Genomic DNA, 27,101 nt, shown 5'->3' on the forward strand with positions numbered 1-27,101 from the left:
CTCCTTGTTAGCACCTAAGGAAATGTGTAGAGAACAGTATGGAGAATATGCATACTGATGTTAGAGTGTAAAGCATTAACTAGGAGGGTCAGTGTTTGAAGGCTTTTGGCAGTACATCCCCCACCCACCCACCCACACGTCTTAATTACCCACTGGAGTGCTAACGACGCAAACCGTTACAGTTGACTGGGAAAAATTTGCGAGTGGGCACGTCAGTCCAAATCATATAGTGACAAGTTAATTATACATAATTACCGTTTATGTGCATCTTAATGTATCTTATTTTTTTTCATTTACGGGTGGATTCATACATGACGAGTTATTCGGTCTGGCTTCATCTGGCGAGGGGTTTAAGAAATAATCATTCGCATGGGAATATGATTTAATAATGTCAGGTTATATGAATTCAACTCGCCGAAGAAGTCTACCCTTAATTTCCGCAAGGCCATCAGAGAATCAAAGAGGACAACGACCATATTTGAAAAGTCATATTTTCAACGCAGATCCGCCTGTGTCTACATTTGGGAGTGTTGTGTATGATAGTGATTACAACATGAGCTCTTACAGGAAACCCACTGCTAATTTCCAAATCGGAAAGGAAGATTCAGATCACCTCAACAGCAAACATTCATCAGACGAGGATGAAACTCTATTTTATTTGCCTGACGATACGAAGCGAGACCAAGTGGAGGCACTGAAGATGAAGTTTCATCAAAAAAACAACGCCAACGAAAACTTGCCAAGGTTTGAAGCTCAGGCATCATATCTCGCTCAAGACGACAACAAAGGGAACAGAAAAACTCTTTTGAACCGTAGGCGACAGCACAGTGCTCCAGAAGGAGCTGAAAAGGTAACACCTGAAGCGGGTTTCTACAAGGAAGACAAAGGCGATGACGATGTAAAACTAGACTTGGAAATCTCGGACCGCTTTGAAGGCATCATGAAAGTAAATACAGAATTCCTTCAGTTACCGAGTATTAAAAAGGAAGAGGCGAATTCTAGTCACACTTTAGCTGTATCAGGCAGTGAATCCGAGACTAACATTGATTTCGTTAGTTTCGTCGATGAATCAAGAATGGGAGACCATCGCGCACAGCAAACACTTTCTGTTGGATCACAAGAAATATCACTCGAAAGGGACCTGACATCCAAAGTCAAAAAGTTTCTCCAAGAGCCTCAGCCTTTGGCCAGCACACAAAGTCTTCGAGTGAAGAAAATCCCCGATTTTAAGCTGCAAAGAAAAGTAAATGGGAATGTTTACACTAGCGGTGCTGTGGAGCAGCTCAGAGGAGTGCCTATTAATACTGACACATGCCCACTCATGAGCCACTTTTCAAAGGACAGAAAATGGTATTATCAAGACAAAAGAAGAAAATGTCGCTATCTCAGAGTTCCAGAATCTCCTACTCCTCCTATTTCATATGTATTTGCAAAAGACGAACTAGCTGACTCGGTTTACGAGTAACATGGAAGTTCCTATATTTATTATCAAGTGTCAAAAACTTGACCATTTTGCCGCGGAATCTACGCCTCAGTGAGAATTGGCGACGCTAAAGCGGCCTGATTGGTCGCTAACGCTAGCGAAAATCACTTACACACGGGAAGTCATTCTCTTTTTTTTTTTTTTTTTTTTTCGCTCCGAGGCTAATAGCGTTCATGGTATTTATATCTCATCGAGTGTGTTTGTAACTCAAGAATGTTGTGTGGTAGAATACAATTGTTTTTCAAGTAAGCTATCAACTAAGTTCAGGAGAATATAATCTCTTGCTATGTCATGGTTATTGCGAAACATTCTATGCTCGTGGAAATGTCACACTAGATAATTAGAACAACGTTCATGTTGGTAATGCATGATGCACAAGAGCTACCAAGAGATACTTAAATTCCAAAGTCGCGTCTTAGTCTAATCCTGTTTGACTTACTAAATTAAAAAAATAAATAAATCAGCTCAATTTAAATTAATATTGAGGTAGCTCACGAGCAATGACGGCGTCTTTCATGTATATTCATTCATTATTGAATCGACTTTCGTTTGCGAACTTTACGGAAACACTGAACATCAATATCAATATCAATATTTAAATTGCCGTTTCAGCGCTGAGTTCCGCTTTGCCATCTTATGCATCAATGACTTTATTTGTTATGGTAAACAAGAAATAATTAAAAGTAGCACATTGGACGACTTTCTTTTTTAATCCAAGGGTCAAATGTTATCATAGAATAAGATGGAAAATTGCTTTTGATCTACAGACACTTGTATGCGTTGTTGTTTCAGTAAATGTTTACCATTTGAAGACAAACAGTCGAAGTTATCTTTGGTGTAAACGCGGGAGCCCGAATATAACTTAAAGGCCCGATAGCGTGACTTTGGTGGCGTTTAGCGGTCAATCAACCCAGCCGTCATTTCCTCTGTGTTATTTTGGTAAATAAGGTCACATGGTTCATATGACGCTTTTAATTCTAATTTAACAATTGGTCTTGACAAGTAACACAGTGAACTGCTTTGTTTTCATATCGTATGGAGAAAGAGAGGCATCGTCGGAAAGTTTCAACAGGCCAAATAGGGTTAAAAAGAACTACTGCCGCAGTGTTAACTACTTTAAAATGTGAACCAAGGCCGAATGATTTTCTGTCCGTTGACCATTTTAGCGCTCAGGATAATGGTGTTATCGGAAAGAATATCAACGAGCACAAAGCTAGAGACAGATCGAAAGTGGACCATAAAGAAGATATAGTCGCTAACAGTTCTGAAGATTTAAAAGATGGGACAGTCGCCAAAAGATCGATCCAAGCACGGTCTTTACCACGAACCCTCTTCGTCAAAAGATCAGATCAGAGTCCCTGCTATGATATTGGAGTGAGCGTCACAAGGCATCGTTTGCCTCAGGAAATCAACACAACAAAGCAGAGTCAATTTATAAACAATTCAGCATCGATCTCTGGAAGGCGAATGTCCTCTCCAGGAATAATTATAGGCAGCTCTGCCAATGAACAAATATCTGGTTCAAAAAGAATTGTGACAGCACTCGAACGACAAACAAAACAAGTTATCACGCAAACGAAATACCCCTCGGAAACCGGAAAAGAATCAAGCGATTCATTGCCGAAAATTACCAAATCCCTCGAAACTTTGACGACGGAAGATCACATGAAGAGAAGCAGATCTTTAGACGAGGGAAGGAAGATTGTAATAAAGACCAGCAAATGGTCTCCACAAAGTGTAAGCTCTGACAAGTCCACGGATCGTACTCAAGGGCTTCTTGAAGCTAAGATTATTCCGGAAAGACGAGCGACCACACCGAAAACACCGACCTTGGAAAGGGGCGATGATGATCGGTACGAAATGGAAAATTATGATAAGATCGTTCAGCCCACTCGATTTGAAAACAAGGAAACCAAGACAACTTTTCCAGCCCCAATAGATCTGGTCGGTGATTATTCATCGTGGAAAGCTAAAGAAGACAGGGAGAGCAAGGGAGGAAGTGAAAGTGTTGATCTTGTTAAATCTCAGATTGGCTTGGTGGAGAAGCCCAACGACGTCGCTTGCGAGGGAAAGAAACGGCATTCTCAGGGGCGCTCGCCGCGGCGTAAAATAACATTTAACAGTAAGGTGAAAGTCGACCACAGACCTAGGAGTAGGATTCCTCCTCAGAAACACGACTCAACCGCTGTTGACGCACTGTTTACGGTTTCAAACCCTGAGGACGAGTTAATCGACCTTAAAGTCAAAGCCTTTTTACGGAAACACCAGCCAAAGGCCAGTCATGGATCTTTGAAAGTTAAAGCCTCAAAGCACAAGAGACCTCTCCATCCAGCGAATAAATTACGAGAAAGAAGAAGCTATGAAAGAATTGTTGTTAACACGGATACGTGTCCAAGTTCAAACATAGTGACTCAGGACAGATCGTGGTATTATCAAGACCGAACAGGCAAGTGTCGGTATCTGAGAGTCCCTGAGTCACCAGTACCACCTGTAGAATGGGTGTTCAAACGAACCCCGTCTCCATAAGATAGCCCACAATGCCGACAGAACTTTAATATACGAAATTTATAGGGGTTTCTGATACAGGTCCCGACAGTAATGGTAACCAAAGCCTAGCTCCCAAAATGAAAAAGGGTCGATGCGATCTTTAAGTTTCAACCCAGTAACAGGGCTGGACGTAAGTGTTTGTGTGTGAAAAGTTCCAGTCTGTATATCGAGATCTCTGTAACCGGCAAAGTCCGTTTCTCATTTCACAATGAACACATCTCAAGATTGAGGGGGAAGTTGGGATGAATTCTGCTACAGAAAATAGAAAGTAGCGTTGCATCTTTCGAACGGTTATCGCGATATAGGTGTGTTTCATTTTTGTTTTTAGAGTTATTGATAAACGGCTTCCAACACAAGTCATAATATTACAATAACGTTTCTTCTCAAGTTACATAAGTTATTTAACCTTTGTACGAAATCAATTAGCCGGCGATTGTTTACAACTGTGATAGCAAAAAAAAAAAAAAACTCCACGCACGTCAAAACCGAAGATATATTTAGTTACATGTTTTACACAATAACACTTGTTATATTGACACTGAAATAAATTTGTATTGGAACAACAGGAAAGTTGTGGGTTTGAGTTTCCTGTCGCATTGTTAACATACTTAATGATATGAAGAGTAGATTTACGTGAACAACAATCTATAGATAAATATGACATAAGATACATGTTAAAAGAAATTTCGGAAGCTTGACACATTATGTACTAATTGACTGAGAGGGAGGGCCGGATGGAAAAATATTTGGCTTGAGGTTATAACGTACAGAATGCGTGCAGCAAGGTCCTTGCGTCACGATCGAGAGACGAACATTTTCCCGGCCGGCTGGACTTACCTCAGTCAATAAACATTTTATCTTATGACCATCGCTCTTTCCCTTTTTTTTTTCTTCCTTGTTTTAACTCGCATCATACGGGGCCATACAACTTTTCTCGGCTCTGCTCAAGCTATCCCGTACGGCCCCCTCTCGAGGATTTTTAGGGAATGTTTTTCAAAAGATGCAGACTTGGGCCGTACGGGTTGTATGAAATTTAGAAGTCAGGATCTAAAATCTAAGGCAAATAATCTCATGTTTTAAGGTCTTAACTTGTGATTTAGGTTCGATAAGGTCGAAGTCTTGAACTGACCAGAAGCAGGTAACTCATCAAACACTGCATAAAGTAGCCATAGATTTATCAATACTATCTTGCATGTAAATAGTTTAGGGAGAAGTTTTTGCTTAAATGTTGAAACAACACTTGTGGATGGACTGCAATCATATTGGTCAGGTTCGTGTGCATCACAAGCGCTATTTGAATTACACGACATTCAGGCATCACTCATCCTCCAGATTACTTGCTGAGTAGGACAAGTGATCAAAACGGAGACAGCAGGTATTCCTTGAGGGACCAGAAGTCGATGTTGTATTCGTTCTAGTCCTTTGCGAGTCTTTGCGCCATTTGACCCGTCTGTTTTTGAACCAGGTCTGAAAAATGTGCAACCTTGTTAATTTTAAACAGTATGCCTTGAATCAATGTTTCCTTGTATGCCAATATAAACTCAGAAATACCTTAATGATTTTCTCAGAAATCCCCAGTTCTTGTGTCAACCTGTGGTAATTCTGCATTGAAAGGAAGGGCGAGCAGCTAAATGTCTTCTCCAGCTCTCGCTTTTGATGAGTAGTAAACTTAGTACGACTTCGACGAGCTGTGAGTTTTGCTGGCTTAGTGGCAAGTTCCAGTGCTTCCTGAGGTATGGTACCTGCACAGGAAAGTTAATGTTATTAAATTCACACAAAACTTAAACCTCGACAAGCCATCTACAGGGAAAGAAGCTATGGACGGGTTTTGTCGATATCTACCACCTATCTAGGGTAAATTATAGCAGCAATCAAGTTTCTTCTTGAGAGAGAGCAAAAACATTGCAAGAGAAGAGATTGGGACGAGACGCGGGCTAGACAGGTTGCGCTTCGCCTCAGTCGCCTCTCACTATATCACATCACGTTATTTTTTTTCCCTCCTAGCTCCTAGTCCTGCCAGAAAGTAGCAAAAAACCAAAGATTAAAAATGAAAAACTACTGCATGATAGTCCGAACAGATCTATGCAATGACGATACATATGTGAACAACAGTGTCAGAGAAAGCTGAGATTGATTTTCAGTCACATGTTGTCGTGGTACTACAACCTAGTACCTAATCATCCTCACTGAATTTAGTATTTAAAAGAGCTGAACAATAAACTAAAAACTCAATTTCTCTTGGTTCCTTCTCAATTTTTTTAAACTTTACAAGTTCACTTGTATGAGATCAACCGTTTTATTGAACTAGAACAATCCATCATGTTTAAAAGTCTCCGCGGATACAAAATACAATGATGGTTTAAAACATACATTAACTATATAATTTCATACTGATGTGGAGTTCTGACCTTTGACTAAATCTACTGAGACGAGAGGCTGTGGTTTTTATCACAATAAAAGATGTGAGATAGAATGAGAATGATTTAGTTTTTGTGGTACATCTTTCATGGACTACGTCTATAATAACCTTTGACCGAGTAAAATCAATAGAGAGGGATTTTATATAAATTTATCTCGGTAGCCGAAAAAAGTCCTGCTCCCTCAAAGATCAAACCGCAGATCTTTGGATCGTTAGGTTAAATCCATGTCTTATTTCTGAGCTCAAGGAAATCAAGAAGTGAACTGAACCACAAAAGCAGACATTTCGGCGCAGAATTATTTGAAGGGTTCATAACCTTTGATATTTGGCCTACGAACTTCATCATCTAAACAATGTGAAAAAAAATTCCATTAGACGAACCTGATTCCTTTATGGCACCATCGATCAAGAAAACCTTCTCATCCGAGTTATCAGTATGTCGATTCCATCTTTCTTCCCGGCCGGCGTAGCAAATTGTCGCTGGTCTGGGATAGTCGGGTTGGGAACGCTCAGACTGATTCAAGTTTTTTTGATGAATCATTCCAAAGCTGCAAGATAACGTGATGTTTGCTATTTCCAGAATGCTCGATTTTCTGTGTTCCTATCCTAGATCATTCAAAATATATAATCTAAATATGCGCTCTTCGCACGTAATTGTAATTGTGTCTATTTGTTTTTCTGTGGGTTTTATAATTTTACGCAGCTTAAACTAAAATTTTCGAAAGAGAGTTTTCGAAAACAGATTAGATAGAAAACAAACGTCATAGAGCCACCCCTAGCAACCTCTTGTTTTTGCATTTGCGCTTTGTTGTTTTGTTTTTCTGATTTTTTTTGTCCATTCTTCCATTTTTTTTACGATTGGCACCATTCGTTAGATGGTTACAGCTCGTTACGCGTGTAATAATTTCATTGGGTTAATACAACACATTTTTCATTCATTTTAATTTACCATGGTACATCGACACTCTTCAACTTAGAGAACACAATCTTAAACCTGCCATTTGAGATTCAGATGCTTTAATCTTACTCAGTGAAATAGTCTTGACATTTCTGAATTTTCTGGTTTTTCAAGTAGGTTGTTAGGTGTTTACATTGCCTTCAGAACAAAATAAGAAATGTTAAAAACAATATAAGTGAACTCAAGTAACTTTTTAACATCAAAAATGATTACGAAAAGTGACTAACTGAAACAATTATCTTTGTGCTATGTGTATTTTATGTAAGATCTCTACACGTGCACCTATTTTTCATAACGTTAACTTAGAAAAAAGCAAAAAGGAAAAAGAAAAAGCCAAATTGAACTTTATAAGCATATAAAACTACCCTCTTGGTACGTGCCCATGTAACAAGCGACATGTAAACATGAGCTCATAAGCTCATATAAACAAAGATATCTCCCAACTCTCCGCCAATTCATAAAAGTAATAAGCCATAAAGCTAACCGAATTTAGCGTGAAGCTAGTCAATGTCACTTAGCAAAAATTCAACGTTAGATATCAGTGTTTCGGCAACGAGATCGAACCGGTCCTCTTTTTGCACCTGCTTGTAAAGCGCCGGCAATCGCTATTGCCACATTACGTCACATTACGTCACATCATAAATGGATGTTATAGATTAATTTCAAGTTTATCTCTCTCAAAATATTTCTACGTTCGATACACCATTTAAACACTAAGCGTTATAAATTTTTCGGGCACAGTTGGGTGAATTGATGAGAAATCGCGCCTCACTGTTGCTCAGACGAGCTCTCCATTGGTTAGTTTTCAATTCAATCAAACCATAGGGACTTGTAAACGGTCATCTGCTATATAATTTTCTATCAAATTCAAATGAGTCTGTCTCTTGGTAAGGGGTCAAGATAAAAAGTCACATAGCTACACCAGCCTAGAGGTCAGCAACTAACGGCACAGTTTTTTACAATTAAGAAATCATCAAGATCGAGCCGGTTCCCTTTCTGTAGTCTGGAAAATGTGTGCTATTACCGCCTAATAGATAACCCGGGAGGTAATTTACCTGAATCAGCCACTGGAAGATATTCAGTTCTTCTAATCAAACCGTCAGATGAAATATCTTCCACGCACCTCAACTTGTAGAAGAGGGGAAGATAACCTCAGGCTTCAAGAGTAGCGCTCAGAGGTTACGCTTTCTCAGTTTTTTGGGTAATTTTTTTGATAAAAAACTGAAACTTGTTAGCGAGTAGAGTGGTATGTTGCTCGCACCAATTAATTTGCTGAATAAGGATATGTATTTCGCACCAACCATATCACAGCATTTGAATATCCTGCACCAATCACAACGTTTGGGCGTTGTTTTCTTGCAAATGATGTCATAGAATTAGGGGGTTGGCACTGTGCGCAAAGAATAACATTAACCAGAAGTTTGGACCCCATTTATGGTTAATGACCTTCGCAAGAGCCACTTCGATGAAAGTCGAGATTTTTTGGGATATGGAACGTTCTCATTGAACTTTTCGTATTATTTTAAAGTTAAAACGTGTTTTTCCGCCCCTTTGCTCACAGCGCATACGCCAAACAATTTACTTTCCATCACGTACCATGAAAACAACGTCCAAAATTCCAATCAGAAGATACCCAATCACCGCACTACATGAACATTAGGCAATTTTTCACATGCTTGAATTATATTCAACCAATCAAATTCCATGTTGCCACATAAGACTTGGCTCCATCACGTGTCAAGTGTCAAGACAACCTGCCTTTTATCACGTACTCTGATCGCGTTGTCCAACCCCACTGAAAAAAAATTCACATGGAACTAAAAGCTACTAATGGTGAACTTTCCACGCAATTCTTCCGCGTTTTGACTTCATCTAAAGATAAAATTCCCTTTTAATTACCTCGGACTTAACCCATCGTGTGTTAATTCTTTGTAAGTAACCTGCATCTTATCACGTATTTCACTCACAGAGAGGCAACAACCAATCAAGGAGCCCTTTTTTGGAATATTCTCGTTTTCTCTTGTTTAATGTAACTTCACTATTCGGAGATCGCAAGATATCCCTGCTTAGGATCTAATGGAGATACAACAGAGTTTCAGTTTGCTTTTCGTAGTAAAATTACGTGGAATCACATTTTTGGGGCGACTAAGTGTCGACGAATAATTTTGATTTTCTTTCTGTAAGAGGAACGGCAGTAAGCGTAGTCTCTTACGCAGTCGTTATTTGGTCACGTCACGCAACACGCTCTCTCTCCAACGGGGAATAGAGGGCGTTGTGTGACGAGATCAGACAACGGCTGTGAAGGAGACAACAGTAAGCTTGGCACCGATGCATTTGATTTTTGATTAGAGGTATTTCGACAATAGAGAAAATAGGCCACAAAATACCTGTGTGAGTTCAGATAAATTTGGTTTTTTTTGTCTTTCTCTTAAGGTGACGTAATGCAATAGTTTCGTTCTTTTGAAAGTTCTGCTCTTTTTCTGTTACAAAAATGAAAACATTAGGTTCACAAAGCGTCCCACCTCGACTTACCCGGCCAAAACATAACTCTTGCTTGCTACGCTTGCCCCGTTTTTTTTTTAATCGTCATTACGTCATCATGGTGAATGCCACAAACCACAAACCGCAAGCTGCCAAACATTACACATCAGATTTCACCACAGAACCACTAACTAATAAGCTGTTGTTCTCAAATTAGTCGCGCCGCAGGAACGCTCACTAAAATTAGAAAAATTATCATTGGAAGAGGGGTATGTACGGGGGATAAGTTTCTCTCAGTTGATATTCTGTTGGTAAAAACTATTCCACGATGAGCTCCTCGAGAGATGTAGAAAGATGTTTTCTCTCTGAAAAGAATCTATAGGGATTTTTGTAGGAATAAATGATCAGTTTAAGTCGTTCAGTCGGACTCCTTAACCCTTTAACTCCCATGAGTGACCAAGAGAGAATTTCTCCTTACAATATCAATGCAATATCAACCAGACAAGTGATGAAAATAAAGAAAAGTCTTATTTAGAGGATTATCAGTTGATCCAATACCAAATTCTCCAAACTAACATCAGAAGAACTATATGGCAGACAGTAAGGAGAATTAATAATGAGATCTTGGGAGTTAAAGGGTTAAGAAACGGGAAAAATGCAATAAGTGAATCTATTGAGACCCATGATTTGGTCAAGGTTACTGTTTTTTCCACTGATTCGTTCAACAGATTTCGCTTGGAGAGAGGGCACGCTCTTAAGTCCCATTCACAACAACAACAAAACATGTTCAGTTAAACCAGGTTTAACTGAAAGAAAATCAGCTACAGCAAAAAGAAAAACTAAAGTTTGCAAAGAAGGGTCCGAAAGGGGTTAACTGACTTACTGAAAAAGGGTTAAATATAACTGACTACCGACACGACGCAAAAAGATTACTGATTAGCGAAAAGTGAATACTGACCGACATCCGATATTTGTGATCAGAAAGAAGATCACTTTAGCTTAGGAGGTAACTACTTTAAATTGAACATTCAAATAATTATAGAATTTCCTGTCATCAAACTTCCTTCAAGGCGGGTTCGGAGCGCGGGCTCATTTCCAGAACAACATCCAGTACTAACGAACTCGTATATATAACTTGCATTGTTAATCATTAACCGAGATTTATCGACAAACGATGAAGATCATAAAATTTTACCTGACCACCGACAAGGTAATGAAATTCTAGGCGACAACCGACACGAAGACCCTCCCCTCCTTCCCCCCCCCCCCCCCGCATTCAGAGTTCAAGTAATCACTAACTTATACTTCAGCAATTTCTTTAAAGAAACGAATTTCAACTGAACAGCCTTAGCTTTGGTCTGAATAAGGTGTTAGTCTGCTTCTGCTCAAAAATGAAGAAAGGGAGCCATGTTTCGAAATACGCCTTTAGCAATAAAAACGAGTTCGTTATTTTTTTCTGAGCTGGTTCTTTTCTTCGGCTTTTTTTTTCGACGGAAATAATCTGAGGACAAATATCGACGTAGACGGGGGTTAATGCGCGATAACTGTCCGATGATTTTGCACCACGTGACGTTGCGTAACCATGAGAATCACGGGAAAATAAATGAGTGGGGTATAAAATAACAAAAACTTCACTGCTTATATGGGGAAAAGTACATTTAAATATGATCTGTTGCGCTTATATAACACCACAACTACGTCAATCAAAGCCTAAAGGAGTTTAGACCAATTCTACCGACAGAAGTATCACATTCTTAATAACTTGCTTTTTGAGAGTGAATTACCATCCACACTGGAATAATCACAAATTTTGATGCTAAAACTTTGAGCTCTTTGATTTCATCAAAAGTTATAGTATGACATATACTGAACTATTCGTGATAGATTCAAATATGTACTTATTCCTGGTTACTGAAAAGACGTATAAAATTAACCGCTCGTGGCTAACAACGATCAAAAACATTTTCGTCTTGAGAGATCGGTTTTCCCCTCTGTTAACAATTAGTGATTTATAATGGTTATTAACTATCAGGGTGAAGACCTGTGATCGGTGAACAGGTTAGTATTAAAAAGTTACTTTAGCATCTGAATAAACCTGATAAAACATTCTTATTTGTGGCTTGCTCTAACGTTAGCACAAGTCTTAGCCTCATTCCCGAGAAAATAAGTTTGCAAAAAGGTCCATTTTGAACTGTTGACCTTTTCCTTATCAAGAAGAAGACTGGGGGCACAAAATATATTTCTGAAATTCTGTAACAATTTAGCCGTGCAAACATCAAATGCTCAAATCTGGTTGTTAATAATAACGCTGCAAAACTTTCTTCCCTTCCCTCTCAATTGTGATGCAATTTTTGCCCAAAAAGTCTATGCAAATCACAATGCCTTAACGCCTTAATTTCATAAATAGTACGTTTTCCTTTAACGTTGCTCCTTCTTCTTCTTCGGTCCGCTTTCGCCAGACATATATCAGTCGAGCTCCGTTAGGAACTGGATCGAGTGTGACGTCAAGTGACGTCATTTTTTAGTGACTAGTTTGATTATTCTACAATTTGTGAACCTAGCAAAGTTTGTATGTAGCATGAGATTGTAGCATGAGATTTTAGTGCTTTAAGAAGTTAGTGTTATTCTACATATAAAGTTAGCATGCTTCAAACAAACAAATAATAGTAATAATAATGATGCTAATGAAAGTGGTAATAAATATGACAAAGACAGTTTCAACGAGAAAAAAACATGATAAAAATAACAACAGTTAGTTTTATAAATACTTTTTTCCGGGTTGTAATGAGGCTTTCTATATCCTCTATTTAAGTTAAAAAAGTGTTGGGAATCAAGAATACAAGACGTAATACCTTCGAAAGACAGTAATATAATAAGATGTTTGAAATATGTGGATGAGCAAGTCCAGTGAGAGCGGTGAAAGTGATGAGTCAATTTTAAAGAATTAGTGGAGAAATCAAACAAATACATAATTGCCTCAAGGCATAAGTAAAGCATATCAATTATTCATCTGCCATTTTTAAAAATGAATTATGATTTGCTGATGTACGAGGCTTGTGGAGAACCAAGCAACATCCGTGCATCACGCACCATAAGTTTGCTATTAGGATATGGCACGTGACCCAAATAGGTAAAGTAGGGACCAGTCCTAAGGGATGCAGGAGCTAAGCCCTCACCGGTCTGCCGCTCTTCTTTCCGCCATTTTACACGTCTGTTCTTGAACCAAGTCTTAAAAAGAAATATAAGATTTTCGAATTAATATTGCCCTAGATGCTGATTTTCCCTGCGGACGGAGGAATGCGCGAATGAATTTAAAAGAAAATAATTGGTGTTTTGGAAACCAAGGTTAAGAGCTGATGATGCGCAAATAATTGTGAATCTAAGTTTAGACGAACGAAGCAGGAAATGGCCGGTCACCTGCACTAAGATATGATTGGTTGACATTCTAGGACGTGGCTATGTAACGTAATCACTTCTCTTCCTTTACGTGTACTGTACACCAGTTAGGATGCCAAGGTCAAGGGCTGATGTCGTGCAAGTCCTTAACATGGATTGGTTAAATTTTGAGATTGGCCCTAATGACGTCATTTCCTTTCACCTGCGCCTCCTCCACCTTATTACTCTCAAGATCTCATAGTGACTCTCCCTCCCTCCCTCCCACTGTGTAAATGCAATGATGGTTTCAATTAATATGAAGACAGTGGAGATGTTTTGAATGCATGATGTCTTTTTAAATCAAAAGGTTTTTGAGAAAATCACTTAATTGGGATCGGTGAGGAGCAAGAAATGACACGCACAACATGGGCACAATACCGTGACACATTACTTGAAAAGCATTAGGGCAATTCTACTTTACACATCAAATCGCACTCTATGAGAATTGTCCAGTTTGGACAGAATCTTCAAACTACTTCCTTTCATGACAATCTTTCAACTATTATAATGTATTCAATGAAAGAAGTGATCTTTGGTGTTGTTTTTCCATCTAAAAACGAGAGCAGAATGATTTAGTACTAAGATCTACCTGGATTTTTTCACATGAAATTCCCAGTTCTTGAGATAATGCTAGGCGTTTCTGAGCTGAAATATACTGTGACAGAGAAAATGTCCTCTCCAACACACATCTTTGATAAACAGTGAATTGAACTCTTGTACATTTGACTGGTTCTTTTACTGGCCCTTCCCTCTTTTTTTGAGGCTCTGAATGCGAGAAAAGAAAAACAAATTATGATGATGCCATTCTAGAAATGTTTAGACAAATTGACGGGAAAATACCCGTCGGCTGCTTGGCGATTTTATTTGTACTGGCAGCCGACAAGTTCATTTAACATGCCCTGGCAACAGGAACATAAAAAAGCTACTAATGATCTTATGGATGTGGTGTCCAAACGTTACCAAGTCGATTCTTTCTCTTCATTTGCAGAAATCCAGTTGAAACGTTGCAAGTTGGTAAGCGTTCAGGATTAGAACTTTGGAAGTAAAAAAGGGATAGGAATTCATAATTTGGGCCGCGTGGATGATATATATTTTTTGTCTTTTTATTATTTCCTTCTTTTGAAAAATTAGGGAAAACTATTCATTTTTTAAGAAATGGGTATGGTTCTTCTCGTAACTTTATCTATCAAGGATCTGATTTTTTTCAGAAAATTAAGAATTTTAAAAGCCTTATTCAACTGCTCTTTTTTTCATTTTTTTTTTCCACTTACCTCCTTCGTCGTCGGTAAAATTAAACAAAAATTCTGTATGACTATCCATGTATTTCGGAAACGCGAATAGTCTCGTCTTCTCTCTCCTAATCGAAGATTTACCATTTCGGTATAAGTTCGAAAGCTATTTTCCATGCTATGAATGCACGATTACAGCGGGCTACATCACTTAATATTATTTTTGACCAACCTTTTGTTGGGTTCACTCGAATAACGGTGCGTATCTCTTTTGGGAAACTGTGATCAGTGACATTTTGGGCAACAGAAATCGTCACGGGTTCGGCGTACAGACATCCAGGGCAAGCTGATGGCTCATCCATGATTCGAGAAGAACCGGTCGAACCAGCACCACTTTGATAGACGTGATAAAAGGCCATGTTAATTCTGGCTGAGTCTGCATTAACTAAGTTTTAACGCTTCATTTAACCAATCTTTTTCTACTCTTCAACTCCTCTCTGCCAATCATGTATATTAACGTCTATTTTAGTGAAAAACAAATGGGAATGACGTCACTAAAGCGCTCTTCCAATTAACGCGTTAAAGACTTGCATGACATCAGCCCTGACCTTGACATCCTAGCTGGTATATGGCACACGTAAGGGAAGAGAGGTGATAACGTCTTAAAGCCACGCCTTAAAATATTAACCAATCGTCTTAAAGTGAGTTGACATCAATCTATGTTTCGTTCGTTCGAACATGGGACCATCATCTGTTTGCGCAGCAATGTACGAGCTCTATTTCCAAGATGACGTTTTTTTGCCTGCCTAAAGTCCGTAATGGCTCTCGTATCTACCCCGTCACTAGTTTTAACGATTTAAGAAAAATTAGGAGACCTAGGCAGGGGTAGTATGGCCACTTTGATTGGTGTTAACAAAGTAGAATGGCACCTGAAAACGGGAAATCAGCCCGCTGAGTGCCAAGTTCTCGCGTTTCATCTCCCTAATTAATGACGCCATAAAATTATGGTAGAAAGTAGAAATACCATCTAAAGTTCTCTAATTTTCTTAGTGGCCCTTATTGCATATACACCTTAAATTATACTTCAAAATAACACATGCATGGACCAATCTCATACCCAGATTCTACTGTTTAACTACCGCTTGGCATTAGAAGCTCTGGGTACAAGACTAACAATTACACGAACCGTCTCTCGTATGCTTTGATCATATGAACACCAGAAACTTTTCCAAACGAAAAGAAGGTTGCCGAAAAAACAGGATTTTCAAGATGTTTTGTCAAACATCAAGCTTAAAGTGCATCATGTTTCAGCTTTCTTATTGCAGCAGATTTCTTGTCCTTAAGATCAAGCCAGACGCGTTTATGATTCCGTTGAACTTTCCCATATTTCCGAACAACGCTACGCTACGCTCGTCTTTAAGCGATTTATCATTTCCATTTTGAAATCAGTGTTGGTCTTTGCAATCTGATTTGCTATCAACAGAGCGATTTAATTACGATTTTTTTGCCCCTAAATCGTATCATTTTCCCTGCCGAGGAGATCAGAGAACTAATACAAATCAAAACATGTATTTGAGTCATTGCAATGCAATCTATTCATGAGAGGCACCATTTTCTTACTATGAATTGAATTTTTCTTCTTCGGAAAAGGATAACCTGCCTCTGGATCAATAAAATATTGGTACTAACCGAAATGATTTATTCATTTTTTATTTATTTTTATATCTAAACGATCAAATTATGAGATTTCTTGGCTGGTAATATCTACAGGTTCATAAGTTATCATCAACATAACATTTGTATATGGCACGTAACTAAAGTGCCGACCACATGGAAATAAAACTGTGACCAGACAACCGAGATGCATTGAACGGCGGTGTTCTTTCTTCCTTACGCCACTTTACTCTTGTATTATTGAGCCAGTTCTGAAAATAAAATAGCACAAATGTTAAGTTTAATTTAAGACCATTTAATAATTTTGCATATACCGATTCAGTAACATTACTTCCTGAAAGAGATGTAAACTATCCATGGAAAATGTGAAGTCAGTTGACTCCTACCTCAATGGGGCCTTTCAGCGTCGATTTGAATTCAGAAAAATTCTTATAGACGTGAGTCGGACTTCTTTCGTTATGTCAAGGGCGGATCCAAGAATGTTTTATAGTAGACCGTCTTTAAACTTTAATTCAGATAAAGCAGAACTGTCTTTTTCGCGGAAAATCATTTGTGTTTCGATAATAATACTGAATCAATAGTCATTGAGCTGTATATGTGATTCTGTCATTGCATGAAGTTTCGTGTCATACGAGTATCAATCAAACCAACAAGCCTGATCGAGGGAGGAGGGCGTTCGACTCCCACCCCCCTCCAATTCCCAAACCCTCTCACTGGATCCGCCATTTTCTACCTTAGCACTCTCTTCAGGCAGATTCAGTTGATAAGATAATGATTTCTTTGCATAAATGTAACATGATTGGCTGAATGTCTCCTCCAATTTGACCAACAGGGAAGTAGTGAGCTTGGTTCACCTATTGTTGGTTCTTCTACTGTTAATGTTGGTTCACCTATTGTTGGTTCATATTTCATGTAGTTGTTGGTGTTGTTCACTTATTTTTGGTTCTTCTATTGTTTGTTCCCACGTTGGTGTTCTGCTCGCCAGCAGCCTTGATATACCCTGCAAGGGGCTCACAACTGCTAAAGAAACAGTTTATCAAATGTTAGCCAAAACAAAAATGTATTTTCAAGAATTTTGAGATTCAGACTGACCATGTCGGTTCCAAGATAATCAAGTATTTATGAAAAAAATGACAAACCTTACGTTGGTTCTGACTGTTGTGAGGACGTGTACCGGCCAAGTTGGTCTTTTCAGGAACCGGTGGCAAGAAATGGCAGCTTAGGATGTTAGCTTTTCTTTTAGGGACAAGAAAATACCGACTACGAGGATACATACTCAAGAGACTTTAAAGAGAGACTCGCAGAAGCTTGTGGCCGAGGGGAGACTACCAGCGAGCCTTTTTGTAAACAACACAAGATCAGGGCCGATTAAATGATTCAAAGACTTGACAAACATCCAGATTTAAATTTTTTTCCTGAGTGTTTGTTTGCCTGTGGACTGTAACTCTTTCATGTTTTCAGGGCCGAACTTGAATGACGTCAATTGACCTATTAAGGTAGGGTTGGAAAAAACAAGACAATTACGTCAAGATTGAGTTAATTTTCACCGGCGTGAATACCCTCGCGTTTTGTTTTTGAAGTACAGAAGATGTAAATCGCCGTTCACCAATTTCCAAAGCAATGGAGAACAACTTTTCAACCAAAGGACAGATGATCATGGAAAGTGTGCGTGCAAAAAATACTAGGAACATCGGTCGACTTTTCTTAGTGAGCGAGACGCAACCTCGGAATTATATTCCCGTCGATGAGGCCGAATGTAATTCAATGTTTCAAACGTCGTTAAGAGAATAGACACATGATAACAAACAGACGATCTTTTTACCGTATATGGCAACGGTAATCAGTAGTACTGTTTGAAGTCTATTGGAAAAAAAGAACAAAAACAACTGAATATCGCGCTCCACCGCAAAACATTCGTAAATGGCTGCCAAATTAGCTAGTTCTGATTATCATTATTATCAGTATCATAAAAAATATTTTCAGTATTACCATCGCTAATGTAATACTTGTTATTGTTGTTGTTGTTGTTGTTGACGGCTTATTTTGTTTATTCGATTTGTTCTTTATTTCATAGTCATATCATTATTTATTATTCTATTATTTAATCGGAAATGAGTACTACTCTACCCCTGACCTAACGAAGTTCTTCCCCACGGGAGGGGGGAGGGGACGAAAGGAAGGTATCAAGTGTGCCGCTTTAGTCTGATAATTTCACTTGTTATCAACAGGTAACAACCACTTATTACGCATAAAGATTGTGGAATATCGAACTAATGAAGTCAAATCAAGCATCTACAAACAGATCGTTTCGACTTTGGGCCGTGTACTGCCAATAATCACACCCCAGTCAACTGTCAGTGGGCGGAGAGGTAAGATGCTTAATGAAACGTTGAGGATTCGAAAACTCGTGCGTACACGGCTGGCCTAATTAGTGTGTGTGCCTCAGTAACCCCCTCCTCCCCCTCCCCCTTCCCTTCTTTCTCCCTTCGACAAGGGAACCCTCAATTCTTGCCTTTACGAGTGGCTATCTTTGACGAGAACTTCGGATTGTAATCTATCGAATCAGTGGTTTATTATGTACACTACCTTCTAGCGTTATCATACAACCTGTATTTCTTCACTTCAATGCTATAGGTAGCCACATGCAGTCCCAGACTGCCTATTTTTCACGTTGCCCGATCTCTGTTCCATCTCGGCTCCTTAGTGGAGCTGTGTGCACCCGCGGGAGAGAGGAGTGCGGCAAGCAATTAATAGAGGGTCGTTACGGTTCATTGGCAGAGCGTTGATTGAATATTGTCGACCTTGTCAGTTTATATCTATCGGTTGTCCTGTTGAGGTGACTGTGTTATTTAAAAAGGAAGAGCGATCCAAGGTAAGATGAAAGGCTGCTTCGCTTTCGAGCACCAAACAAAGTCCTGAGCGACTTACGAAAGTCTTCAAGCTTTTGACAGATATGCTGGTTCAATACTTGTTTTCGTCAAACGCAATTTTGGATTGATGATTCTCGAACACGACTTGATATTTTGGTTATACTGAAATATTGCACACGTACTTAACAGTCGTTTGACAAATTTTCGTTGTCTGAAATTTTACTTGCTCTCGATTTAGAGCAAATTGTCTGTGACCTGCCTGGGCACGTTACCTCAGACTCGCTGATTTCACACGCATAGCTGAATAGTACCGGTTGTAAACAAAGGGCCGATTAATCATTATTCCAAAGCGCACGAAATTTATTTTAACATTAATTCACCGTGAAAATGATGTAATTTGCACCAACGTGCAGAGATGTCATCCGTCATGACTACTTTAGAGGTATGATAAAGCTAATTCTGCCGCACGACCAGCTGCTTCGAAGAACAATCTGATTACTGTTGTTTTTAGTTCTTTGTTTAGTTTTGAGGTGATTACGAAATAGTGTGACGCTGACTAAGACATTTTTAGTGTAACGCAAGTCAACGAATATTAGAATCATGTCATGTTCGTTCACTCCCTTTTCACAGCCTCTCCCTTTCCCTGGAGGTTTTCTTGATTTGATTGCGTGACAGAACAGCAGGTGCCCTCAAATCGCAGATATTTATATTATTTTTAGGTTACGTGATCGCTTGGTGTAAAATCCTTTGGCATTTAAAGATTACTTCATGAGCGTCGGACGTGTTAGTAGGAGGGTCAGATGTACTCTTTGAAGCATTTCGAATTTCTTTTTTCCAAATATTCCCCGCTTGTTACGCGAACTGAAACACATTTTCCAGTCTCTTTGTCCTTTGCCGCAACAAAATTATGCCTGTCGCCAGAACAAAAGAATGTTTTGTAGGTGTACGAGAGCTACAATTATGGACAAAGAAAGCACATACAGTTAATACTACATGACGTCAGTCACGCACTGTGATTTTACCCTGATCTGGTTACGTAACCAACCAGTAAATTCCTTTATTCCATCAAACAAGCAACGACAAGAACTTTAAAACTTCCAATCAAATATCAGAGCATACTTGAGGTTTTAAACAGACTTCTCCGCCTAACCTGAAGGCATTAAGGGAGCACTCTTTACAGCGGATCCTAAACTTTTGGTGACGTTTTTCTTTTACCTATCTTCTTAAAGATGAGTGAAGCGAACGGCAAGGTGAATGATGACGATAACACTGAGGAGACCCCATTACAAGTTGACGTCGACGCTGAGCAGGATGCAGAAGAGGAAGACTTTCGTTACGGCTGGGGGAGCTTCAAGCCACAGTGTTTACAGTTCCTTTTGAGCGCCAAATGTTTTGTCGTTGCTATTGCGTTTTTCTCTTTTATTCAAGGTAAGGGCGGATAACTTGCTCGAACTGTTGCATCTATCTTTGTTGAGTTCTCCCATAGGATTAGGTCCTTGTGGGCCTAATGGGCTAGAACCGCTAGAAATTATATGAAATTGGAGAGTAAGTTTAAATTGTTACTGCCATAATCGAATTGCAATCTTAGATTCTTGGGTAGAAGGTGTCATTGTAAAGGACAGTGCGTTGCCTCATTATCGTTTCCCTACTTTCTTTGTAGGTATGACAGTGAATGGCTTCACCAATCTGTTTCTGTTGACTTTAGAGAAGAGATTTCAGCTCACAAGCGCTGAGGTGGGATTCGTTGCAGCATCCAATGACATCGCAGGAATCTTATTAACTGCGCTCGTTAGCTTTTACGGAACATATGGGAATAAGATAAAGTGGCTTGGATACGGCTCCATTATTACAGGTAAAGCAGAGAATTTTATGCAGTATGCACTGCACTGATATTCTCAAGTTGACAAGCATATATATAGTTTAAGGTCCTTTTAGTGGAGGCAAAGACACGATTGGAGCACATAGGATATCTTGTTACTTCTCCTCGCAATAAAAACGTGCGAACATTGTAAGTCCTCAAAATCTCCTTTTTTACGATCTGTCTCTATAAAAGCAACGCACCAAGTTTCAGCTTGGACTTGATGTACGTGCAATTTGTCACGCCCTCTTGAGCGGGTCTTATGCATTACCTTAGTAATCAAATTAGAGCTTGCAGATAGAAGAGCAAATAAGAGGAAATAGTTGGAATGAAAAGTATTAAAGGAAATAGACTGTAAGAATTTGAGTTGCGTCTAAGATACAGAAAAATGTTATCGGAAGGACAGAAACCCTAAAATTTTATTGGTTTACTTTTTAAGACAAACTTAACAAGACTACAGTGATTATTTAGGACGGAGAAGATATGTACGAATTGTGAATGACAATTTTGAAAAATCTTTCATGTTAAAAATGACTTTTACAAGTAAAGCATCTATACACTGAGAAGTATTTTTGATACCACAGGTATAGGGTGCTTATTATTCGTCCTTCCACAAGGCCTTGTTGGACGATACGAGCCTCTGGCTTCAACCGGAGGACTCATCGACGGCGACGTTTGCCGGTTGAGCGGAAATGACACCTCAGAATTTTGCTTCGCTGACTATGGTGGTCAGTGGTACTACATCTTCATCTTTTTCGTGGCTCAATTGCTCATGGGCGCAGGGGCAACATCGCTGTTCACCCTGGGACCTGCTTATCTTGATGAGAACGTACACCCAAAGTCGTCACCAGTGTATCTCGCGGTCTTTTTCTCTATGACTTTGTTGGGGCCTGGGTTAGGTTTCGTCTTGGGTGGATCACTGCTGAACATTTACATTGACATCACACAGGCATGTAAAATCAGTTATTTCCTGTCTGACCAAGCTAGATAAAGGGTTCGTCTCTTGTAATCAGCGTAAGGCAACTTAAGGAGGGTCTACTATTCCACTTCCTGGGAAATTACTGGTCGGCCAACGATACCTTTTTTACTTGTCCTTTCTCAATAATAAATAAACTACGATTACCCTTTTCCTTTATACCAGGTGTTTCAAAAGCTACGGGTTAAAACATAACTTTCTTTTCGTTCTATTGAGAAGATATCTGATATAGTGTTCATTTATGATCAAACTTAACAAGTCTTTTCTTACCCGACAGCCAGAAGGATTAAATCTCACCCCAGAGGATCCCCAATGGATAGGAGCGTGGTGGCTGGGGTACCTGGCTGGGGGCTCTATTCTTGTCGTTATCTCAGGCCTAATTCTTGGGTTCCCTAGAGAGTTACCTGGGGCCAGACGTATTCGCGAACAGGCTCTTAAAGAGGGCTATGTGCCGAAGGAAGACGAGAGAATCAAAGGAAAACTGAAGGACCTCTTGCCAGCCACAGTGCAGCTGATCAAGTCACCTGTTTTTATTTTTAACACGCTAGCCATAACATCCGGTGCACTATTTGGCGCCGGAATAGCGTCTTTCATTGCAAAAATTCTTCAGTTGAAGTTTGGGCTCAGCGCTTTCTTTTCAGGAGTGATCATTGGGGTAATTCTTGTGCCAGGCACGGTGGGTAAGTATGCAAGAGAACATTTTATTTAATAGATACTGATGAAATACCAGGATTTTTCGAATTCCTTTTACTAAAAAATCATATCTTCATCGCGCGCAGTGAAGATACTATTTTTATCTTTCACGTGTGAGGATATTGGTGTCACCATGGCTACTAACATGATTAGCTAATTACAAGAGAATTTCCCGCTCAGGCGCGCGGCCGGTTCTTTTGAAATTTCATTCACAAAATGGCTTCGAGGTGAGAAGACGGTACAGTTACCGGTGACTTTCTCGATGAGCTGCCAAATTATATCCGAGTTTCATAACATTTTTGTGACAGGTATTTTGCGATAGGTGACCACTTTAATCGCATTATTTTGTTGTTTCGAAAATGCGATACTTTCAGCACTCGAAGATAAAATTCATATCCCCGCGCGGCCATGTGATATCCTCTATAACGTCAGATTTTTCATAGACTATTCGGTAAATAGCTGATTAAGCGTCGAAAAACTATCCGATCCGAGTTTGTGTCGGTTTTCATTAGCTTCTCGGAAAACACCCACCATCCTCGCAATTAATTAGTCCAAGATTAAAACCAATCGAGGTCCCAATTTCTCCTAGACCACGCATACGTGCATACGCAGACGTATATGACACAATTATTATGTTTATTATTATTATTTTTTAGGTGGTGTGCTTTTGGGTGGAGTACTCGTCAGACGATTTGACCTGAAGACGTCTTTAAAAATGGCTGCAAGATTCTTAGTTATCGCCTCAATGTTTACTGTCATAGGAAGCTCTGCGTGGTTCATTCCTGGATGTGGTGTACCGGATGTAGCAGGAATAACAACTCCTTATAAAAACAGGTTAGATAATATCAAAAAGAAGGTACAAGTCTTACCAACCAAATGACCCTTTTGTGCTACAGTTTATTCCGGTTCCTACGGAACGAAGAAACAACTATCACTATTCCTCTAGGAGGGGATGTTAGATAACCGTTTATCATGGGTAAATTTACTTTAGGAACAAGTTATGTAGATAACGATGGTAATGATAACGATGCAATTAAATACCGCATTTCCCATTTGAGTATGCTTTAATGCACTTTTCAATACTTTGCGGGGGACTTCAGCCAGACTGCATTGAAAGGAAAAATTTAAAATTCTGTCTGTATATTTTCTTATTTTCTGAATCTTATTTTAGTGCTACTGGATTGAATGGAGTGCAGGTGGCATGCAATCTGAACTGTAGCTGCTCACTAGCTACCATCAATCCTGTTTGTGGAGAAGACAACCTTGCGTATTTCTCACCCTGTCTTGCTGGATGTAAAAATATGAAGAATGAGGTACATGAATCAAGAAAGATGATGAATTTTACACTCTTCTTTCGGATAATAAAGATATGTTTTTCAGTTGTCATGAGCGAGGGACAAAGAGAAAATTCTGAAGCCAGGATTCAGGTTTTTTTCTTATCAACACTCTTGCGAGACGATTAATTTTACCGCGAGAGGAGGTATTAAATCATCAGGAAAGTTTTCGCAAATGCCAAGCTCAAGTTGACATCATCAGCCAATAAGGACCCAAGTAAATTTAAGCAATCTACCGGAAACACAGGAAAACGCGAGTGCCCAAGAGCCAAGAGTAGATTAGCGTTATTTTTGCATCTGATTCGTTGAGATGGCGGTGCGAGTTCTCTCGACCAATCACAGAGCGAGGTAAACCAAAACCAAAGCCTTGATTTAATAAAGTGTTTTCACCAAATAATCGATGTATGCGGGCCTTTTGAAATTCTGACCAGGATGTGAAGGTGTTGTATATGTTGCGGAACCAAAGTTTTAAGTCTAAGTGTGAATATAATATCATGGCATATGACTGAATTTTTCTTTTCTCATTCCTTAGACTTTTACAAACTGTAGTTGTATTCAACCACAAAGCAATTCAAGCTTAGGTTCAGCTGTTAAGGGCTACTGTGGAAAGACGTCCGGCTGTATGACCTACATTGCATTTGTTGTCTTCCTTATCGTGGTGTTGTTTTCAGTATTTATCACGGCTGTAGCGAACAAGACAGTTGTGCTAAGGTGAGTCACCCAAGAACACATGGAACATTCACTTTACGATTGATTGTCGTAAAACCAAAAACCAAAGTAATCAGAACGACCAATTACGAGAAAGGAAAATATCTTTAAGAGCCATTGAGGTCTCAAAGTAAAAACAACCCAAACGCCTTAAGCGCGGGAAAAAGGGGGCGACCAAGTCGTGATTGGTTTAAGTGTTGCATCTGATTGGTTGGGAGGATGGGACGAGTTTTCTGGACCAATTATAGAGCGAAGTGAAGCAGAACTACTGGAATACCGGATTACTTTCGATACTCCGTAGAAAACTGTTCTATGAAAGACTCTTAGATTTAGGGACGAGCACGAAACTACAAACACGTTTTTCGTGAAAAAAAATAAACTAAAAGAAGCAAACAATCAAATCAAACTTACAGATGAAAGTATGAAACTCGAACTGAGTTCTTATTAGAAGAAATCCACATGAATGCAATCCTAGACTGCTTTCGACACTTTTTGTGTATAATTGTTAGTCGGGTATGTATTAAAAACTTAAATGAACAGTAGGAATTTATTTGACATTAAGAAGCATTAACTGTCGACAACAAACGAACCTCTGCTTGAGAACTAAGGAATGGAAGCACACTTTCAAGTTTAAGTTCTTAATAACCATAAAATTCTTCTTTCAACTTATTTATCCAGAAATAATCATTCAAAATTATTAATTCCCACGTACTCTACCAATTCTGACGAAACCTTGATCGGATACGGATGACAATATTTACACGACTGTCAAAACGAGGGTTGTTACAGAAACTTTACAAATTAAGATACCTCCTCGTTGTTTCGACAGTTTTAACTCATGTACGGCAAACTCGACCTAAATACGGGACTATTCCATTCTAGGTGTGTCCCTTACAACCAGAGAGCATACGCACTCGGTTTCCAGTTTATAATCCAGCGCTGTCTCGGATTCTTACCGGGACCGATTCTTTTCGGCGCTATTTTCGATGGAACGTGTGTCCAATGGGGAGAGAGCTGCGGAAATAGAGGCAACTGTCAATTTTACGAGATTGACAAGCTGACTGACAGGCTTGGATACGCGGGTTTAAGCTTCACAGGTTAGCTTCGTATGTCTGTCTAAAGACGCGTTATCTTAACGGTTAGCATACTAGCCTCTGTGTAAGGACCCCGTCCGGGTCTGTGTTATATTCTTGGTACCCCTCTCCACAAAGGAGTATGAATAGTTAACGGGAACTGTGAGAGAAAACCGACGGAAAGCATCAGGAATGTTGAGAGGAAAACTGCGATTGATTAGCATCCCTTCCCTAAGGAGAGGCACTCCTTAGCGCTTCATGCTACGCAAACCGGATAAGTCTAGACAGTTATAGACCTCTCGTGTTTAAGAACGTTAGATTTGCTTAAATTTGCGAGACTCTCTGAGCGCTCACGGTGATCCTTCAGACCAAGCCGCACTTAAGTTACATTTAAGATAAGTTATATCCATTATGTCTGCCTGACATACAAGAGAAGCAGACTAGGTGTCGTAGTCTAAGAGACCAAAACTTTTCCGCACATTTAATAATGGCAATACTTTTGAGATGTTGCAGTCTAATTTACATCTCTCACCAAAAAGTGTTTCTCGCTGTTGTTATGTGTCATGTTATAGTTTGTCTTCATGTTCTGTCTTTCAGGAACCGCCTTTATTTTCTATTTCTTGTCGTTCTGGTTTTGCAAGGCGACCATTCAAGAAGAGGAAGATCAAAGAGATAGACAGGAAATATCCACGAATGATCGCGAGAAACTTGATCACAACGATAACGATGACGCACAATTTGAATCCACCATATGATCAACCCTTCAAAGGCCAAAACACAAACACTGAACCTTGAAGAGCAACTATTAGTTGACTATATCCCCGACAAGGCTATGGCAGCCCGTGTTTTCTACTGTCGAAGTAACCATGCATTCCAAACTCGTCCCCAGGGTCTTTTCATGTATTGAAATACCGCATAAAGGCGCGGTTAGTCTGGCTCTAGAAATGCGCTTAGCAGTGTTGTTACATTTTGTTATTGCGCTGGCGCGAATTCTTGTTTCAAAACTCCGGATTGATAGCGTTCGTTTACAATCGATGAAAATCGTACGAAAAGATCTGTTAAAGGGGAGGGTTTTTCTCACTGTGCACAGGTTAAACGGATGTCAAAACAATGGTGTTAAAGACTGTGTTAAAAGTAATTGGCTTGCTTCGGAAATAATTTTTAATCAATAAACTCATTACAATAATACTGTTCTCTTTAAACACTTACTTATACATTTATCGTTATTAAAAAAACTCAAACAAACAAGCAATTTTTAAGCTACAAGCTGGTGAACTTAGCTTGGTTTTGCTCCAGACACCTTTTGTCTCAGGGTATATTTAATAGATCTATAATTGATTTCAACAGCAGCAGCATTTCTGAG

General features: G+C 39.3%; 5 protein-coding genes across 5 annotated transcripts; 3 read left to right on the forward strand and 2 right to left on the reverse strand.

Annotated features, from left to right (window-relative positions):
- The first annotated feature begins 334 nt into the window (after positions 1-334).
- On the forward strand, positions 335-2,258 carry LOC136283450 (uncharacterized). Its single transcript, XM_066172411.1, has one exon. The coding sequence runs from the start codon at positions 389-391 to the stop codon at positions 1,463-1,465; it is 1,077 nt and encodes a 358-aa protein (XP_066028508.1). The 5' UTR covers positions 335-388; the 3' UTR covers positions 1,466-2,258.
- Positions 2,259-2,368: 110 nt separating this feature from the next.
- LOC131780243 (uncharacterized) lies at positions 2,369-4,587 on the forward strand. The gene has a single exon (XM_059096867.2). The coding sequence runs from the start codon at positions 2,519-2,521 to the stop codon at positions 4,007-4,009; it is 1,491 nt and encodes a 496-aa protein (XP_058952850.2). The 5' UTR covers positions 2,369-2,518; the 3' UTR covers positions 4,010-4,587.
- A 760-nt stretch (positions 4,588-5,347) lies between these two features.
- Positions 5,348-6,990, reverse strand: LOC131780253 (homeobox protein Hox-C4a-like). The gene is made up of 3 exons (XM_059096878.2): positions 6,831-6,990; positions 5,582-5,772; positions 5,348-5,497 (listed from the first exon to the last, which is right to left on the reverse strand). The coding sequence occupies exons 1-3, from the start codon at positions 6,988-6,990 to the stop codon at positions 5,348-5,350; spliced, it is 501 nt and encodes a 166-aa protein (XP_058952861.2).
- A 5,928-nt stretch (positions 6,991-12,918) lies between these two features.
- Positions 12,919-14,971, reverse strand: LOC131780264 (homeobox protein pnx-like). Its single transcript, XM_059096888.1, has 3 exons — positions 14,785-14,971; positions 13,913-14,088; positions 12,919-13,116 (listed from the first exon to the last, which is right to left on the reverse strand). Exons 1-3 carry the CDS (start codon positions 14,969-14,971, stop codon positions 12,919-12,921), a joined length of 561 nt encoding a protein of 186 aa, XP_058952871.1.
- A 4,035-nt stretch (positions 14,972-19,006) lies between these two features.
- Positions 19,007-26,924, forward strand: LOC131779375 (solute carrier organic anion transporter family member 4A1-like). Its single transcript, XM_066172265.1, has 10 exons — positions 19,007-19,098; positions 20,326-20,524; positions 20,757-20,948; positions 21,539-21,903; positions 22,208-22,610; positions 23,280-23,457; positions 23,795-23,936; positions 24,490-24,668; positions 25,548-25,762; positions 26,336-26,924. Exons 2-10 carry the CDS (start codon positions 20,326-20,328, stop codon positions 26,491-26,493), a joined length of 2,031 nt encoding a protein of 676 aa, XP_066028362.1. The 5' UTR covers positions 19,007-19,098; the 3' UTR covers positions 26,494-26,924.
- The last annotated feature ends 177 nt before the right edge of the window (positions 26,925-27,101 follow it).

Source organism: Pocillopora verrucosa, chromosome 9 (genome assembly GCF_036669915.1).
Source record: "Pocillopora verrucosa isolate sample1 chromosome 9, ASM3666991v2, whole genome shotgun sequence".
Classification (NCBI taxonomy): domain Eukaryota; kingdom Metazoa; phylum Cnidaria; class Anthozoa; order Scleractinia; family Pocilloporidae; genus Pocillopora; species Pocillopora verrucosa.